The sequence below is a fragment of the Sinocyclocheilus grahami genome, unplaced genomic scaffold, assembly GCF_001515645.1.
Source record: "Sinocyclocheilus grahami isolate Dianchi unplaced genomic scaffold, SAMN03320097.WGS_v1.1 scaffold408.1, whole genome shotgun sequence".
Taxonomy (NCBI): Eukaryota; Metazoa; Chordata; class Actinopteri; order Cypriniformes; family Cyprinidae; genus Sinocyclocheilus; species Sinocyclocheilus grahami.
The window spans coordinates 369,822-388,398 of NW_015505587.1; the positions used below are offsets into that span (position 1 = coordinate 369,822).

At 38.6% G+C, this 18,577-nt stretch overlaps 1 protein-coding gene across 3 annotated transcripts in view; it reads right to left on the reverse strand.

Annotated features, from left to right (window-relative positions):
• The window catches only part of LOC107550826 (oxysterol-binding protein-related protein 3-like), a 74,965-nt gene that overhangs the window by 33,482 nt on the left and 22,906 nt on the right, over positions 1-18,577 (reverse strand). For 2 of the 3 annotated variants that reach the window (XM_016232209.1, XM_016232210.1), the window contains exons 2-3: positions 11,823-12,065; positions 1,631-1,747 (exon numbers count right to left, since the gene is read on the reverse strand). In XM_016232209.1, coding sequence (XP_016087695.1) covers positions 1,631-1,747; positions 11,823-11,918 — 213 coding nt within the window. In that variant the 5' untranslated portion in view covers positions 11,919-12,065. Of the gene's footprint in view, positions 1-949; positions 984-1,630; positions 1,748-11,822; positions 12,066-18,577 lie in introns of those variants that run through there. The other variant, XM_016232211.1, reaches the window with a different exon arrangement.

The window sequence follows — 18,577 nt, forward strand, 5'->3', positions numbered from 1 at the left end:
TTGATGAATGAGAGGCTGTGTATTGCTATACCTCTTTTCTGTCTATTCTTGTATTCACTCTTTTTGGTTGAAGGGGAATATGGGTATTTTTGGAGAAAAAACCTTTGAAAAGCTTACTTAGGGTTGTATCTAAACATTAAACTGGCATAGAAGAAAGTATTTATTCATCAAAAAATGCTCACTTCATCTTTATGTTTGTGCGCTGCAATTGAACATAATGAGTGCTTGAATTGTCAGACACCCCACACTGAAAAATATTTAAAGTGCATTTTAATGTTGGTATAATCAAAAATCACGTTTCTGGTTTAATCTGTTTAGTTCAGTTTGGCTAAAAGAAAAAAGCACTCCTTGTTGAAAAAATTAAAAGAAACAACACTATTGATTTGCAGCTTTATTGACTACAGATATTATTGTGGGTTTTCTAAACTTTTTCTGGTGTTTTTGTTGTTGTTAGTGCATTACAGACAAGATGATGCATATTTTAAAAAGATATCACAATACACATTAAGGTCTTTCATCTTAATTTTCAAATTATAGCTAATTTAGCTTTTGTTTATGGTAAAATTAAGTTATAAAAAGCCCAAAAATTATTATACTGACCTACATTAAATACAATTTGATGAAGTGTGATCTTTATGATAAATAATTTCTATACTTTGTTTGAATGTTTTTGTCTGCGAAATACATATTTTTGATTAATATTAAATCAAAATGTAATAAATATAATTTGAGAATAAACGAATCAATCTAGCTGCAACAAATTAGAGTATTTTTTGTTCCAAATTATTTTTTTCAGTGCAGAGTCCATCAGAGTGAGTGCAATGTGTTTAGGCAGGTTAGCATGAATCCGCTCAGTCGCTTTGAGATCTGGAAATCTCTGCACTAATCTAATTATTCCACTTTTTCCAAATATTTTTACTAAAACATTGGTAGAGGCATTGATACATACTTTGTGCCAGCCTTTCATGGGCCACTTTCTCTTCTTCAGCTCTGTTTAGTTCAGTTTGGCTAAAAGAAAAAAGCACTCCTTGTTGAAAAAAATTAAAAGAAACAACACTGTTGATTTGCAGCTTTATTGACTACAGATATTATTGTGGGTTTTATAAACTTTTTCTGGTGTTTTTGTTGTTGTTAGTGCATTACAGACAAGATGATGCATATTTTAAAAAGATATCACAATACACATTAAGGTCTTTCATCTTAATTTTCAAATTATAGCTAATTTAGCTTTTGTTTATGGTAAAATTAAGTTATAAAAAGCCCAAAAATTATTATACTGACCTACATTAAATACAATTTGATGAAGTGTGATCTTTATGATAAATAATTTCTATACTTTGTTTGAATGTTTTTGTCTGCGAAATACATATTTTTGATTAATATTAAATCAAAATGTAATAAATATAATTTGAGAATAAACGAATCAATCTAGCTGCAACAAATTAGAGTATTTTTTGTTCCAAATTATTTTTTTCAGTGCAGAGTCCATCAGAGTGAGTGCAATGTGTTTAGGCAGGTTAGCATGAATCCGCTCAGTCGCTTTGAGATCTGGAAATCTCTGCACTAATCTAATTATTCCACTTTTTCCAAATATTTTTACTAAAACATTGGTAGAGGCATTGATACATACTTTGTGCCAGCCTTTCATGGGCCACTTTCTCTTCTTCAGCATGTAGCCGGCCTGCTTCTCTGGCTCCTGAACATTGGAAAGACCACCACGCAAACCCTCGACGATCTCCCAGCTGTCCTGTATAATTCAATTCAATACACATGAACACTGTACAATGTAACACTGTACTTAACTGACCTACGTTTAATGTTTTTAACTCAACTCCTATGAAAAAATAGGCATTAATAATAAATGTGTCAACTAGAGATACTCCAGTAGATATAATTAGATGGCTATCATTAGACACGACTGCTTTAAATTTACATTTACACATGAGAATGATGAAAAACATGACAAAATGTGAAAACAGAGAGTCAATAAGTCAAGACGAAGTGAGGAAGTAACATGACAGATTAATATGGAATAGGCATTACTATATGGTTAATATAAATAAATGAATATATAACCTTTTCTCAAATATTTTTCATGATATATGACATAAAATTAATTATATCAAAGATATAAAAGATTTAGGTCATACTAAATCTCACTCATTTGTATGATAAATAATGCAGACATTTGTGGATTTCGATGACAATGGAAAATAAATGTACAGAAAATGTTTTAGAGGGACATGAGAGCAGCAGGCCTTGAAAAATGGAGCTGCTGCAAGCTTATGATTCTTCTTTCGGAACACAGAAAAAAAAATCAAATTCAGGCATTCAACTTTGTTATAGGTTTAGTGCTCCTGCTTTATGGTTTGTCATTCTTTATTTTACACACTGGAAATATTTGTAAACAAAAGCAGAAACAAAAGTGCTAATGCAGAAAATCATGGAATTTGTATACAATTCAGAACCAACACAAACCATATACTGTATTGTACTGTACTGTATCTATGTGCATACTGTTAAGAATCAGGAGTAAACTCAGAGAGAAGAGATATGCTCTTTATTTTTTAGAGCGCTGACAGATGGGACAAAAATGTGGGTCTCCATTCTCTCTCTTCAGCAAACTCTGTCTCTTCCTCAAGGCGAGAACTGCACTGCCCAAACACACTCTAAGCAATTCACTACATCAACGACAACTTTCAAAGAGACATCTCTATAGCCAAGGACAAAACCCAAACATGCATTAAGAACCACAGAGTGAGACTAATGAAACCGACCTCTCTTACACAACAACTCAAATCAAAGAGCAACACAACCTTCAAGGGATACTGTTATTACAGAGAAACAGACCAGCTGATCAACCAACCCTTGTGAAAAAGAAGTACATTTTAGAATACTTTTAAAAAGAGTATGCCCACTTAATACAGAAATAAAATGAATATATTAATTTATTAATATGAACATTAACTTATTACGAAATAATATGAATAAATACTGAATGCAATGTTTTCGGACATCAATTGCATGTTAATTGCAATAATAATAAAAAAAGTATAGTTTAAATGCAATTAGCTGATATTTAGAGCTTCGTTTTTGGGTCATTAACTAGGACTTAAGTACATATTTATATGTAATACAATAAATATTTTGTAAACTAAAATATACTTGAATGTCATTTCTATTTAAACTTGTATGTCATGTCATGTTTAAACTTATCTGTAATTACACATTTGTAGCTGAATTTAGTGTCACAACATCACATTGTTTGGGCTTTGTTTGCACCGTTTTCTCTGTCTAGTTAGTTTTTGTTTTCCATTATGGACAGTCCTACCATTCTCCTCCTCTGCATTGATCAGTGGGAGTGCTCCCTCAAGGACCACACACGGATCTTCGTGGAACTCTTGAATTTCACGCATTACCCAGACCGACTGCCTGTGTACCTTCTACGAGGCCAGCATAAACCCCGCGACACAGGCTAAGTTGTCTGGGGATGGTCCTCAGGGGAATTTCGCCACCTTTGTGGAGTGGGTGCTGGTGAAAAATGGATCACCATCGGCCCCGCTGATGAGACTTTCACCAGCCCCACTCCTGATCCAGAGCCCAGCCAACCATCACCCCGCTGTGCGGAACTAAAGCCAGAGCCCACTGCAAATGGAGAGCCAGAGCCCGCTGTGATCTACGAGTCATCGTCTAGGAAAGCGACAGAGCCGATCATCGCCCCATAGCCTGAGCCTCAACGAGCGTTTGACCAGGTGCCGGCTACAAAGGGTGTCATCGCGGGAGTCCTCCTCAAGATCGAGGGAGCTAATGGGGACTCCGCCCACACACCAGCCACTGAGGGTGAGCTGAGACTGGACTGGTCATATGGACATGCCTGCTCTTCTCCCATGTAGCCCACCATGAATAACTTTTTGCCTGTCCTGTTACGACCAAGGAGGCCGTTTATGAATGAACTGTCTGTCCTGTCACGACCATGGAGGTCGTACCAGAATGATCTGTTTGTCCTATAACAACCACGGAGGTCGTTCCCCTGTCAGTGGCGCTTCCGGTAATGTGACTCGCCATTTTGTGTGTGTGGGCCGCACACATCGCCATTGCTCCTCCCGAGACAGCAATGTCCAGCCCAGGACTTCCTGTCTGCCCAGAAACGACCAAGGAGGTAATCCCGAATGCTCAGCCTGTCCTGAATTCCCGTTGTCATGGTTTCTGATTTGAGTTCTTCATTATGTTCAGGTGTGTTTTGTTAATTATCCTAGTTTGGTCTGTGTATTTAAGTTCCTGTCTGTTCAGTTTGAGTTGGTCGGGTATCGTGTCAGGTATGTGTGTCTCCTGCCTTCTCTTGCTTGGATTTACATGTGGATATATTAAAGACTTCTTCATGTGTGTTCATCGACATGGTTACATGACATTTAGTACATTCAAAATACATTAATTTTAAATAATAAATAATTTACAGTTTAAAGGGCTCATTGGATGAAAATCTGACTTTTTTTCGTATTTAAGTGCTATAACTGAGTGTCCGGTGCATCTACCAACTCCGAAAACGTGAAAAAGAAGAACCCAGTAAGTTTGGTTTTGTAAGCCTTGAAAATGAGCCGATCAGATTTCTCTCCCCCTCTGACGTAGGAAGGGGTTCTTATTATAATATTACTGCCCATTAATCTGCACGTTTCCACCCACGGCGCTCAGCCGCCATTGCTGTTTTCGCAAAAGACAGCGGTGTACTTGTTCTGACGCCATGGCAAAAGTTCGAGGAAAACATGCTAAATGTTCTGTCATTGGCTGCACAGACAAACACAAATCATTATTTATAGTCCCAGCCTCTGAGGAGACAAGAGAGGAGTGGATTTATTTTATTTTCAGTGGAAATCCCGGAAGGGGGGTGGGGTGCGCAGTAACTCATTATCATTTAAAGAGACATATTACACCAAAACGGGTTGGTGTAAGCAGAGCTGTTTTTGACAAGGGAAAAAGGGTGTTGTTTACACAGCCATTGAGTGTTTTTAAGCAAAATATGTTACAGACATTTCATGAAGACCCTAATAAATCATGCCAACTTGTGGAAAATGTTCATCCGATGAGCCCTTTAAATAATAAAGTAATATCGAATAACACATTACAGCTAAAATTATAATTAAGTACTTTACATGTGCTTTAAAAAACATCAAAGTGTACTTTTTTTAAAGCACAACAAAAGATTATTAAAATATAATGAATGTACTTCAAGTAAAACTTTTAATTTGGCATTGTTACAAAATACACATTTTAAATGTGTACTTACTGTAAGTGTGTTAGGAAACATAGTCATGAAAGTATATACTAAGTATAAGTGGCCTTTTATTTCATTAATATATTATATTAATATTGTCACAGTTATGAACTTTTGGTTGTGTTTCTCTCTGTTCCTGTTCTCATGCCTTATTTACAGTGGGTATAGAAAAGAATCACGGCCCTTTAAAATAATCACGTGCTTTACAGCCTGAAATGAAGACGGGCTCAGTTTTTGTTTTATCTGTATTTACTCAGTGCAACTTATAACATCCAAGTGAAAGATATAACACCAACATGTCAGAAAAAAATAAAAAAACAGAATCACTGATTTGGAAAAAGGATCACCCCCCATGTGTCAGTATTTTGCTGAACCACCTTTTGCTTTAATTATCGCCTTTAGTCTGTTGGAATACGTCTCTACTTAACTTTGCACATCTAGACTTTGCAATATTTGCCCATTCTTCTTTGTAGAACTGTACATGTTCAGTTAAATTTGATGGTGACCGTTTGTGGACTGCAGTCTTTAAGTCATTCCACAGATTTTAGATTTTCAATGGGGTTTAAGTCTGGGCTCTAACTAGGCCTTGCAAGGACATTCACCTTTTTCTCCTTCAACCACTGTGTGCTCAGTTCTGCTGTGTGCTTTGGGTCATTGTCATGTTGGAAGGTAAACCTTCTTCCCATTGACAACTTTCTGGTAGAGGGCAGCAGATTTTCCTCAAGAATTTGAGGGTATTTTGCCCCATCCATTTTTTCCTTCTATCCTGACAAGTGCTCCAGTCCCTGCTGCAGAGAAACACCCCATAACAGGATATTACCACCTCCATGCTTTACTGTAGGAATGCTGTTATTTGGATGGTGAGCTGTATTGGATTTCGGAAGAAAGTCCAGAATTCAGAAATATCGTTTGGTGTTGAGGCCAAATAATTACATTTTAGTCTCATCTGCCTCAGACTGGCAAAGCTCAGTCGTGACTCGTGACTACATGTGGCCTTTCTTGAGGAGTGGCTTTTTCTTGCAAATATTCCTCCCATACAAGCCACATTTGTGGAGAATTTGTGGTATTGTTGTCACATGTACACAATGACCAATCTTTGTCATAAATTTCTCCAACTTCGGAGTTGCTATTCACCAGGCTGTCACTTAGCTGGACGCGTGTGGACTCGAATGCCGTAGCTAGCATGATCAATCATAAAATCAGTAGCCTACTAACAGTTCGCAATTAAATCCATATCCTACCTTTTCTTGTAACCCGATAAAATCAATCCATGGCAATGAACGTCATCTGAGATAAAGTGATGTGACATGTGGCCAAGTATGGTGACCCATACTAGGAATTAGTGCTCTGCATTTATCCCATCCAAAGTGCACACACACAGCAGTGAACACACACACACCGTGAACACACACCCGGAGCAGATGTTTAATCCACAAGCATTCGGAGCATCATTCCTGCTTGCTGGCGTTCACATCAATCCACAAGTCGTTCTTTTAGTTTAGGCTATTTAATACAAGTCAATATAAAAGCAATTAAGCTATGTCTAGCATTCTTTTACGTTAATGTGCAAAGCAAATAAATTGGTATCCACGGTATCCACTCACATGTTTAACTTTTAGTCTGCTTATTACGGTCAAAAACCCCCCAAACAATTAATACAGTCACATTAATATATGCAATAGCCTATATGAGACAGCCCATGATCACTAGATTTTATACAGGTGTTACTATAACGATTTTGTAAATGGTGAACAGCAACCAAATATTGATAATGTGGAAGTTACTGCCTTTTGCCTTGGTGTGACTTCTAACGTTTTGCAGACAATGCAAAGGCAGAGTACATTAACTTCGAAATAGCTTAACTTCAAGTTAACTACATTAACTTCAAAATATTCAAAATATACATTAACTCAAAAATCAAGTTTGAGCTCACAATTTTTTAATTTAGATAATTTTCATTACTAAAACATCTAATTGTTAAATTTCCAGTGTGCTACCTATAATTAATTTGGCTGGACAAGTAAAAAACTTTGAAGTCATTTTTCTCAGTTTCACACTCTAGCGAGTTAAGGTCTTTTGTCTTTGTAGGGCAGAGTTTCCTCCTGGCTCTTTCATCCAGTTTGGAGTGACGTTCTGATCCAGGGAGGGTCTGTGTTGTACCAAATACCTTCCACTTCTTAATAATAGACTTCACTGTGCTTCTAGGCATTGATAAAGCCTTTTAAAAAAAAATTTGTATCCATCTCCTGACTTGAGCCTGTCCACAACATCCCAGAGATCTTTTGACAGTGCCTTGCCACCCAGAGTTGATTGTTTGCTTCAGTTGCACTACCAAAGATGGAAACGCTCCAGGAAAGCTCTTTTCATGCTGAGCTAATCAAAATGACCACAGTTGATTACAGTTGAAAGTCAAATGGCTTTGTGTGCCATTGAGAAGGTTATTAGCTACACCTGATTGAGTTTACAAGTCATTTTTAGGAGGGGGGTGATCCTTTTTCCAAAGGATTTTATCTTTTATATGTTGATGTTTTATCTTTCACTTGGATGTTATAACCGGCCATATAATAACTGGCTTCACATAGTGAATATACTGCGGCGATATATAAATATATTTTTAGGTTTTTTGTTTTCTCCCTCCTCCTGAGATGGATATCCCCGCTGTCAAGCTCTTTTGCTCTGAGCAAGAGGATCGCTCCATTGAGGAACACACAAAGACATTTTTAGACCTGGCATACCAGACTCATTATCCGGACAGCTGCCGTACTTTCTATTATGTCTGACTGAACACCTCGACTAAGGCCAAGCTGCCCGGGGAAGGTCCTCGGGGAGCTTTGCCCTGTTTATGGAGTGGGTGCTGGTGAACTGTGAATCATCTTTTACCATTGGCCCCATGGAGCCCCACTCCCGAATCAAGAGACCAGCCTGCCATCACCCCGCTGCACGGAGCATTTGCCAGAGCCCACCAATGTGTCTGAAAAGGTGCACGAGCAGGCAACATTATGTATCGCCGTGGGAGTAATTGTGGAGTACGAGGGCATGGAGTGAAGTCCCGTTCACACTCCCGCCGCTGAGGGTGAGCTGCTGCTGGCCACTGGAAATATTTTGAATATTTTTGAAGCGGATAAATTCCTGTATTGCCCTGAATCATCTATCATCCCGCTGGTTCTGTCCAGCCCTGAATCTCCTGAGCTCCCTCCCAGCCTCCCCTCCATATGTCATCCAGTTCTTCAGCCCTGTCTCAGCTGGTTCCTGCCAGCCCCTCAGCTCACCTTCAGTCAGTGCCATCCTGGAGCTTTGTCTCACCTCGGGGCTTCCAGTCTCCAGCTCTGTCTTGGCATGATGATCCTCTGTCTCCGCCTCTGGCCTCTGAGTCCTGGATTCCTCGTCTCCACCGTGGCCCGTCATCCCACTGGCTCCACAAGGCTCCCACGTACCTCTGGCTCCACCTCGGTCAGTCATTGACCCTCCTTCGCTATAGGATTTCACTCCTCTGGCTTCGCCTTGTCCCTCCATCCTTCTGGCTTTGTCTGGCTCCTCCTTCCCTCTGGTTCCTCCTTGGTCCTCAGTCACTCCGGCTCCGCCACAGTCTTCCAGATCCTGGCCTCTGCCTCATTCGCAATAGCCGTTGACTCTGCCTTGGCCCTCCAGATGCAGTGTGACCCTGGCTCTACGGGTCTCTGTCTCCACCCTGGGCTCCTCCTCCATCAGCATCGTCTCCGACAGTTGGCCCCCTTACCTCTACCATGGTTCCTCCTTCCGTCAACTCCGCCGTGGGCCTCCTTTCTGCCTGGTCTCTGGGTCTACATCTGGCTCCTCCTGCTCCTGGCTCCTCCCTCCATCATCTCCACCCTGGATTCTCCATCCATCATCTCCTCAGCATTCTTACCCGTGGCACACTCTGCATCTTCCCCCAGAGTTGCCCCCTTCCTCCTCAGATGGTCTCTTTATGGCATGAGGTTGCACCTTTTGGGAGGGGGAGCTACTGTTACAGTTATGGACTTTTGGTTGTGTTTCTCTCTGTTCCTGTTCTCCTGCCTTGTTTAGTTCTGTTGCCTGTAGCGTAACAAATAATATAATATATTACATTATATTAATACCATATTTCCACAAGGGACCGATTGAAAACTGCCTCTTGCCACCCATGTAGAGACACAAAGTACAGTTTAGTATATAAACTATACAGGAGCACTATATACAGTATATAAACTATAAAGTAAACTATACAGGACCAGCACTCTCAGAAAGTATTAAATTTATTTGATAGACAGTTCTGTTAATGAGGACATTCCTCTGAGGAATTGGACACCAGATCACCTGGTGGGATTTCAGCCCTCTTTGCAGTAGTTTAAACTCTACACATAAATGATGTTGGTATTAAGAGTAATGTCTGCCACCCGAACAGTGAAACATCTCTCCGCTTAAAAGGAGTAATGAGCTTTATAATGCTACCAAATGATGAGATTAGAGATTACAGCCTCATAATCAGGTCAGCGTGTTCATCTGTGGAGAAGGACACCCATTCGCCCTCCGGAGCTCACAGCATATGAATGCACACACGTGCAGGTGTACATATGCACACAGATATGTTAAGTCTATTCATAATAGGAACGAACCTATGTGAACAGTGACTGAAGACATGTAACTTTATCCAAAGGTCTGAGAGCAGACTTTTGAACCCTGCTGTATTTATCCTTCATTTCCACATAACATGATTAGTTTGCCACTAATTCCCTCACATAAAAGCCTCAGGAAGTGTTTCAGAATTGCAATAAAAAAAAAAACAAGGGGCTGGTAAGTTTTTATTCATCTGGCGCTCAAGGCTCATTTCATAGATCGGTTATATTCATATTTCCCACAGCCATCTGACTGAGAACAGAGAGATTAATACTGTGTTTCAGCACAGCGGGTAATGGGATGAAGATAAAGTAGAAAGGAGTAGCTGAGAAATTTTTGGGTAAAGTCCAGAAACATTTTGTCTAGTCCACTGCTTTCTGCTTCATTGCTTTATCTGTACTGTCAGACAGCTTTTCATAAAAGCAACTTAAAAAAACCTAAGCACTATAAATATTTATACTCTAAAGGTCCTTATTGTATAAAGCAAAGTATCAAGAGAAGTTAAGGCAAGCTTGTCATCCTAAGACCTATAAACAGAACTTCAGTTCTTAAACACAGCTGTCTCATGTCACTACATTTAAACTTAAGCTAATGTTAAGTAGAAGCGTGTACCAATGGAATTCTTATTTGATCAACATCAGGATTTTAAGATTAATAATTATATGAGTATTAAAAAAGTATATTTCAGTCAAGACAACCTTTGGAGTAGTTTAAGTATATTAATTAATTTGGTCTTGGCAGACTAGATCTAGTCTCCTTTCCTGCTGCTGTTATTGCTGCTGCTGCTGTTATCACTGCAAGAGCAGAGCAAGTAGGCAGACATACACATAGACATAAACAGACATGCAGCTGCTGCACAAATATAGATATATAAAATGGTCTGTAGCTGATTTAGACAGGCGGTGCTGGGGGAGGTGGAGGTTATCAGAGGTACTCTGATAGCATGCTGCTGGACTGGCTTAACTCTCTTCAAGCTCTGAACCAGACTATTTAAATGTTGACAAAGTAAGCTCAATGGCTGTAGTTACAGCTGATGCCAATCAGCTTGTGGCATGTAGTAAACAGTGTGATTGCTAGCAGATTACATGCCAAGGAAAAATCAACCTGTGTCATGTAGTTTCCTGAGTGAACTGGTAATGTGATATAAAAAAACCGTTATGTCTTTGAACTGTGCATTTTTCTGGTATGCACTGAGCATTGTATTTTATGGCCTCTGAATAAATACTTTTGAAGATTTTTTCTAGAAGATTTTTTCTTGAAGAACATTGTGTGTAGGCTTTCATTCCTTTTTTATAAAAAAAGGGCATGAAAATACTATAAAACAGTTGTAGATGACGTATTTCATGTTACACCACAGGATGTCAATTTCTCAGAAGTATTTTACATCAACTACCTATTTACAGTATCATCAGGACAAATATTAAACCTGGAAAATTAGCACAACTGAGAGTTTCAATTTATTTCACACACACCAATACTAAACAGCTGGAAGTTTATGTCTTCACCCTCAGTGCATTTCTATTTGATAGTGCTAGTCAGGTATTTTGATTGCTTTGCATGAAAAATTAGACATGTTCAGATTTTTTTTTTTATCCACCAGGTGAAAATCATTCTCTGATTGCTTAGAAGAGTAACACCTTTCCACACAAAACCACAATATTTGAGGTTTAATTGTTATCTCTCCAAAGGTTCAGGTTGAGTTATATACAGTTTCAGAAAAAAGGTACGAAGCTGTCACTGGGACTGTACCCTTACAAAAGGTACTAATATGTACCTTTAAGGTAGCAATATGCCCCCTTTTAGGATAAATAAGGTTCAAAGGTGTATCTTTTGAAAGGGTACCACCCCAGTGACAGCCTTTGTACTTTTTTTGAGTGTACTAAAGTGATACTTCTAAATGTAGTTAATTGTCTGCCAAATCAAATGGATACACACTTACCTGTCTGCTGTCATGTTTTGAGGAGGAACTGCTATTGCTGTGAGATGGAGAGGAGATCTTCTGTGACATGGTGGAACTTTTATCCTCTGAGCTCATCTCCTGCTCTCAGTGAGAGGGAAAATGTAAAAAGGAGAGGAAGAGGAGGAACTGGAGGAGAGGAGAAGAGGGAGGGAGAACTGACAGCTCAGCAGTTGTGGGTCTCCATTTGCTTGTTCTTCCAAAGTTTGGACACAGTGTTCGAGCCTGTGGAGAGATGAAGAGAGAGAGAAAGGGTTGATCAGGAGATGTATGTGAAAGGCAACCACAACACGATGTCAGGCTTTCATCTGTACAGGTAATGAACCTCACTCTCCCACCACAGGATATCAAATAGCAGAATTATCTGAAAGTATAAAGGCTTGGTCAGCACTCAGCAGGACACACAATCTGTGGGTTGAGGAAAGATGCCAGCATGAATCACTGGACATACTATAGATGTCATCCCCGGATCATCTTCCTCTCACTCAGCTTCTTATTAAAGTTATGAAAGTGTGGGGGCTACACTGAACACACACTGACTCAATGAATCTGTGCTTCATTTATAGCAGTAACAGACGTCAGAGATCGCCGCTCTGTAGTAACCGTCCTTCATTCCCTGTCTATCTCATCCACGCTGCTCTGTCTTCCTCTCCGTGTGGTTCTCACATGAATGGAGAACAAAATGCAAATGTCCTCTTGCTTTGTGTCTGGGTTTGTTTGAAGTCATGTGTCACGACAGCACCATATGCATACTCATGTTACAGCATCTGTGCTGGTTATTAACGCAGGTTACAGGGTGTGGGATATATGTCACACACACACACACACACACAAAATTTGCATAAATTCACACAACTATCACAATGAAGCCTCTTTCACACAGAGATCCCGGAAAATACACGGATAATGTGTTTTGTGATTTGTCGCGGGATCATTTGAATTTGATTAATTCACACTGCAGTGATTTTTCGGAATCTGTGCATTCACACACATACCGTAAAGATCCCGTAAAGACACGTGACATAGGATTTGACATGTAATGTGATGCGTAACATTCCACTAAGCTGATATATCTGATATATCACCAAGGCTGATGTATCATATTTTGTATTTCTTTTAAATTAGTCACACAATTGTTATTCAAGTGTTATTTGCATATCACAAATATCAGTTTTTACTTACCATCAGCCACCAAAATATCCATATTGGTCAATTACTAACACAACATTATATTATATTATACAGTATATGAATACATTTTTTTTTTGGTTTATGATTTGCAGTAGTGAGTCTTATGTGCAAGGCATTTGTTGCATTTTATATTACCTGAAAATTTTTTTTCTTGCATGCCTTTTGATGCCATTTTGAAAAGCATATTCCAGTCTGTCTCTCACTTTTCTTCATTATGAGCAGCAGCACAGGTTACAATGTGGGACAAAGGAATGCAACAAGGTTAATTAGATTAGTTTTGCACTCAGCAAACCAAACACCCCTTCATTTCCTTCGGCCTGTGCAGTGAATGTCAATGAACACACATCCTTTCTTGCAAATCTCTCTCTCCCTTTCTCGTTCACACTTTCTAATGTAAGGGAAACTATACTTCAGCTCATTCTGTCTAAAATGTATCTTCCCTGGGAGTAGGATACGACACAGGAAACTGTGAAAATGAGCAGTATGTCCACTCTTTAGCTAATGTGCATCAACATCATGCGTCAGCTGCACATTGACATACTAAGATTTAATCACTTCCGGTGAGGATGGAGTAATCTATGTTTCTTAAAGACACGTGACATAGGATTTGACATGTAATGTGATGCGTAACATTCCACTAAGCTGATATATCTGATATATCACCAAGGCTGATGTATCATATTTTGAATTTCTTTTAAATTAGTCACACAATTGTTATTCAAGTGTTATTTGCATATCACAAATATCAGTTTTTACTTACCATCAGCCACCAAAATATCCATATTGGTCAATTACTAACACAACATTATATTATATTATACAGTATATGAATACATTTTTTTTTTTGGTTTATGATTTGCAGTAGTGAGTCTTATGTGCAAGGCATTTGTTGCATTTTATATTACCTGAAAATTTTTTTTCTTGCATGCCTTTTGATGCCATTTTGAAAAGCATATTCCAGTCTGTCTCTCACTTTTCTTCATTATGAGAAGCAGCACAGGTTACAATGTGGGACAAAGGAATGCAACAAGGTTAATTAGATTAGTTTTGCACTCAGCAAACCAAACACCCCTTCATTTCCTTCGGCCTGTGCAGTGAATGTCAATGAACACACATCCTTTCTTGCAAATCTCTCTCTCCCTTTCTCGTTCACACTTTCTAATGTAAGGGAAACTATACTTCAGCTCATTCTGTCTAAAATGTATCTTCCCTGGGAGTAGGATACGACACAGGAAACTGTGAAAATGAGCAGTATGTCCACTCTTTAGCTAATGTGCATCAACATCATGCGTCAGCTGCACATTGACATACTAAGATTTAATCACTTCCGGTGAGGATGGAGTAATCTATGTTTCTTAATGCAGCATTGTGGAGAATAACCAGCCTCAGTGCTCTTGTGTTAATTTGACCCGACATGCTATGGCATGAATGACTGAAAACCTTCATAGACTAGACGAATACATGCTGACGTCCTGTCATTGAAATATGTCCTATCATATAACATCCATCTTGCATCCAGAGTGGATAGCCAAGACAGGTTGCCATTTACACCTGATATTGCCATGCATTGAAATGGTTCTCCTGGCCCCACTTGTGAATTTTATCAATGAGAGGGTCTCCTACAAGTCACTACTGTTGAACCCAAATTGCTTGCATTTTATTCTCACCACAAATGTGATATTTACACCTGCAGTTACAGAAAGAGTGTTTGTTAAGCGCTTTAATTGGTTAAGTTTTAGTATTTACACTTTATACCTTTACAAGGTTCTGTTGCGACCCTGAAAACACCAATATAGATTTGTTGTTTATTTATAGATGTAATTTTAGGTGGAAAAAACAGCTGGATATTCTCATTCAACTTTCTCCTTTTACATTTGAGTTTGTGTGATTCTTTTCATCTCAGATGAGTCAAATCAGTCAGCGTGAAGTTGATTGTTTGAATTGTATGGCAACTTCCTAAACCTCTTACTGAGCAATTGAGGATACAGATATGGCTAATTATGGTCGCAGCATGTAGTCAGTTTAAGTAGCTGTGGTGACTGGTTTGTTCCGGCAAACAGACTCCTGGTTGTGAGTAAATGGCACTCTTCACAGCTGCCTGTCTCACCTCACCCTGCGCCACTTTAGAAGCCAACAGAGAGCAGCTGCCTCCGTGTACCTCCCCTATTATTTATTCATTCACTTTCCACTGATCACACTCAACACACACATTATACATGCAACCATATACGTAGACACTTATATACCCACATACATAAATAGTTGACATTTTGGGAAGTTGACACATTCTGTATTATGATATAGAGTACCCCACCTAAAAACCTTTCAACTGTATTTTTCTAATTCTTTAAACATTATGCATGCAGCTTTAATAATTTATTTGCACTTGGAATAATTAAAAAAGCAACTATTTTAAAGGTAAAAATTTGGTTTTAAAAATGTTACTGCACCTAAAGTTTCCCTAGGTTTGTTTTTTTAAATGTATATTACTATACAAGTATTCCATCATCATCATGACCAATTAAATACTTTAAAGCAACATCAATACACATTTGGACAGTTTATTGACACATTTAGAAACTGTTTTAAGCTTGTCACAACAACAATAAATGTACCATCTTAAAGGCAAAAAGTTTATCAGAATGGTAAAAAAATGTCATAGCACCTAAAATATTCACTTTAATTTACACCCAGTAAAAACATCTTTCTGCATTGATTACTCATAAAATGTAGTCTGATCTAGTCACAAATGCTGTTTATTCTTTCACAAACACTATTCTTGTTCAGTGTTTTTCTGACAGTAGACACATGAACAAAGACTTCCACAGCTTTGTAGAGATTTCTGGATGTCTACTGCTGTTATTCATGTTATTCTGTGATTTTTCCTTTCTCTTGTGTGTTACAAGCTCTTGGTGCATAAAGAAGATCTGTAAAGTTGCAAAGACTAAAGTCTCAAATCCAAAGAGATATATTTGATAAAAGTTAAGAATCAACCACGCCTACCTAAAACGGCTCATTCTAACACGCCCCCACATGTCTACGTCACGATGTGGGAAGATTTGCAGAACACCTCCCAAATGTTCACGCAAAGAAAGAAGGTGTAACTTTTATTCTCGCTGTAGTATTGTTGTTGCCGCCGCCGCCATGTCGTGAAGGCGCTGTGTGTTTCGTTGTGAAAGCGAAACTACTTTGTTTGGCCTTCCAAAAGAGGACGATATCCGTCATGCCTAGAGCTGATCCGTGCTGGTTGCTGAGGGAATACATCAACTTCGTGCTGTGGATCGCCGGATCGGCTTTCACCATGGACGAAGCGGAGTCCAGCCCGGGGTTGTCACATGTCGTTGCCGCAAGCCCGCTGGCCGCTCCTTTGTCGAATCTGCCGGCCGTTCCTCACTCTAGCCCGCCGCCGCTCATTCAATTCCGCCGTGTGTGATGCTGTGTGTTTCGTTGTGATAACGAAACTACTTTGTTTGGCCTTCCAAAAGAGGACACGACTTGAAATCAGTGGTTAAAGGGTTAGTTCACCCCAAAATGAAAATTAGCCCATAAATTACTCACCCTCAAGTCATCCTAGGTGTATATGACTTTCTTCTCTCAGACGAATCCAGTCGGAGTTATATTAAAAATGGTCTTTGATCTTTCAATCTGTTTCATGGCACTCAGTGGGTGTTGCATGCTTCAGTCCAAAACAAGTTAAATTAAAAGCGCCCATCCATTAAAAAAAAGTGTCTCACACGGCTACGGGGGGTGAACAAACGGCTTCTGTAGTGAATCGATGCGTTTTTGTAAGAAAAATATTCATAATCAAAACGTAATAATCACTATAATGTAGCTTGCGCTCACTGTTGTAAACGGAAGCAGTTCCGAGCGGATGACCTCTGAGGTCAGCGCTGCGCAGTATGTGGAAAATAATGTGTTTTTTGAACCTTAAACCGCATAAATTTCATTACACCAAATACACCAAATAATGTTCTTAGCAACATCATATGACCCCTTTAAGATGAACGGATTTGTCAGAAAACAGGTTTTGTGTGGCTATTATTTAAAGGGCACCTGTGCAACTCACACTTCCAATCTCATTTTCTTTAATTGACTCCAGTCAATTATTCTTTTTTCCCTTACTTTTTTCTAGCTTGCCCTGTCAATGATGACTCAGTGTCCTCAATCAAATTTTGAAAAGTGTTATTATTTTAGTCAGATTGTGTTTCTCTATAATTGTGACTTAGGCAAATATCAGACCCAATTTAATGAGTAAGCTATGCAGAAATCCAGATAGAATTCACAATTCAATATTAGAAACAATATTAGAAAATGGTCATGATGATGAACAACAGTACAAATCAACTACCTGATTGCAGAGGAGGATTTGTTCTTTAAAGCATTTTTTTCTGCTTAAATTATTGGGGTGATCGTTAGTTGTTACAGTTTGCATGGAAAAACTCTCTGTTCACTAACTGTGCTAGCTGTTTTTGAACACAAAAACACATTCTGAAGTAAACATTTCTGATGCTCATTTACACACAGAATCTAAAAAGTACAGCAAAAACTCTATTATAACTTGTACTAATACTGGCAATGTTTTGCCTGGAAAAGAAGGAATCTGTGGACTGTTCATACCTTCTTTAAATCTAACAGAACATAATTTCGATGGTACAATCATTATAGAAAATTTCAAATTGCAAACTCATATAGTGTACATCAGGCTTAAGACCAATTAAGTCAACTAGTCGTTTAGGTCATTCATGAACTAGTTGATTTTGAAAATGTGTATTGCTGTAACTTAAAATCTACACGTTGATCAAAAAACATAAATGGACATGTTATGCATTAACTAACCTTACACAAGCATAAATACGTAAACACGCATGCGCACACAAGCATTTAAACCATGCAAACACACACACAATAACCATCTTACAAAGACCAGCAGAAGTGCAATCACATGTACACACAGCATGTAACCCTATAGCTTTATGAAGCAGGCTGTTTGTCTGGAGAAAATCTCTCGGCAATGAGTCACATCCTACTGTCATGCGTACAGTTGAGTACAGCACAGGCTATTTTCCAATATGCCAACACAGACACAGAGACAGTATGGTTTCAGTTGTAAATATAGATGTTGGATATCAGTTTGATCTGATCTATTTCTGTTTTTCATATGGTTTCTTAAGAATCTGATGCTTAAATGCTGATTGATCCATAAATAGCACTTCTGTTGTGTATTTGGTTCATGAGTTCACGTTCATAAGATTCTTTTCAGTTGCAGCTTGCCTTCTGTAATCAAGAGGCTCGAGCTATTGACTTCAAAGAAATAGTTCAACCAAAAATAAATATTCTGGCATAATTTACTCTCCCTAATATCATTTCAAACCCATTTAACTTTATTCTATGGAACACAAGAGAAATTTTGAAGAACTTCCTTCTTCATGCAATTTAACACTATAATAGTATGAGAATAGTCTGTGTGACAGGGGTATACTATAATACATATCTTCTGAAGCCATAAAATATATATATATATATATATATATATATATATATATATA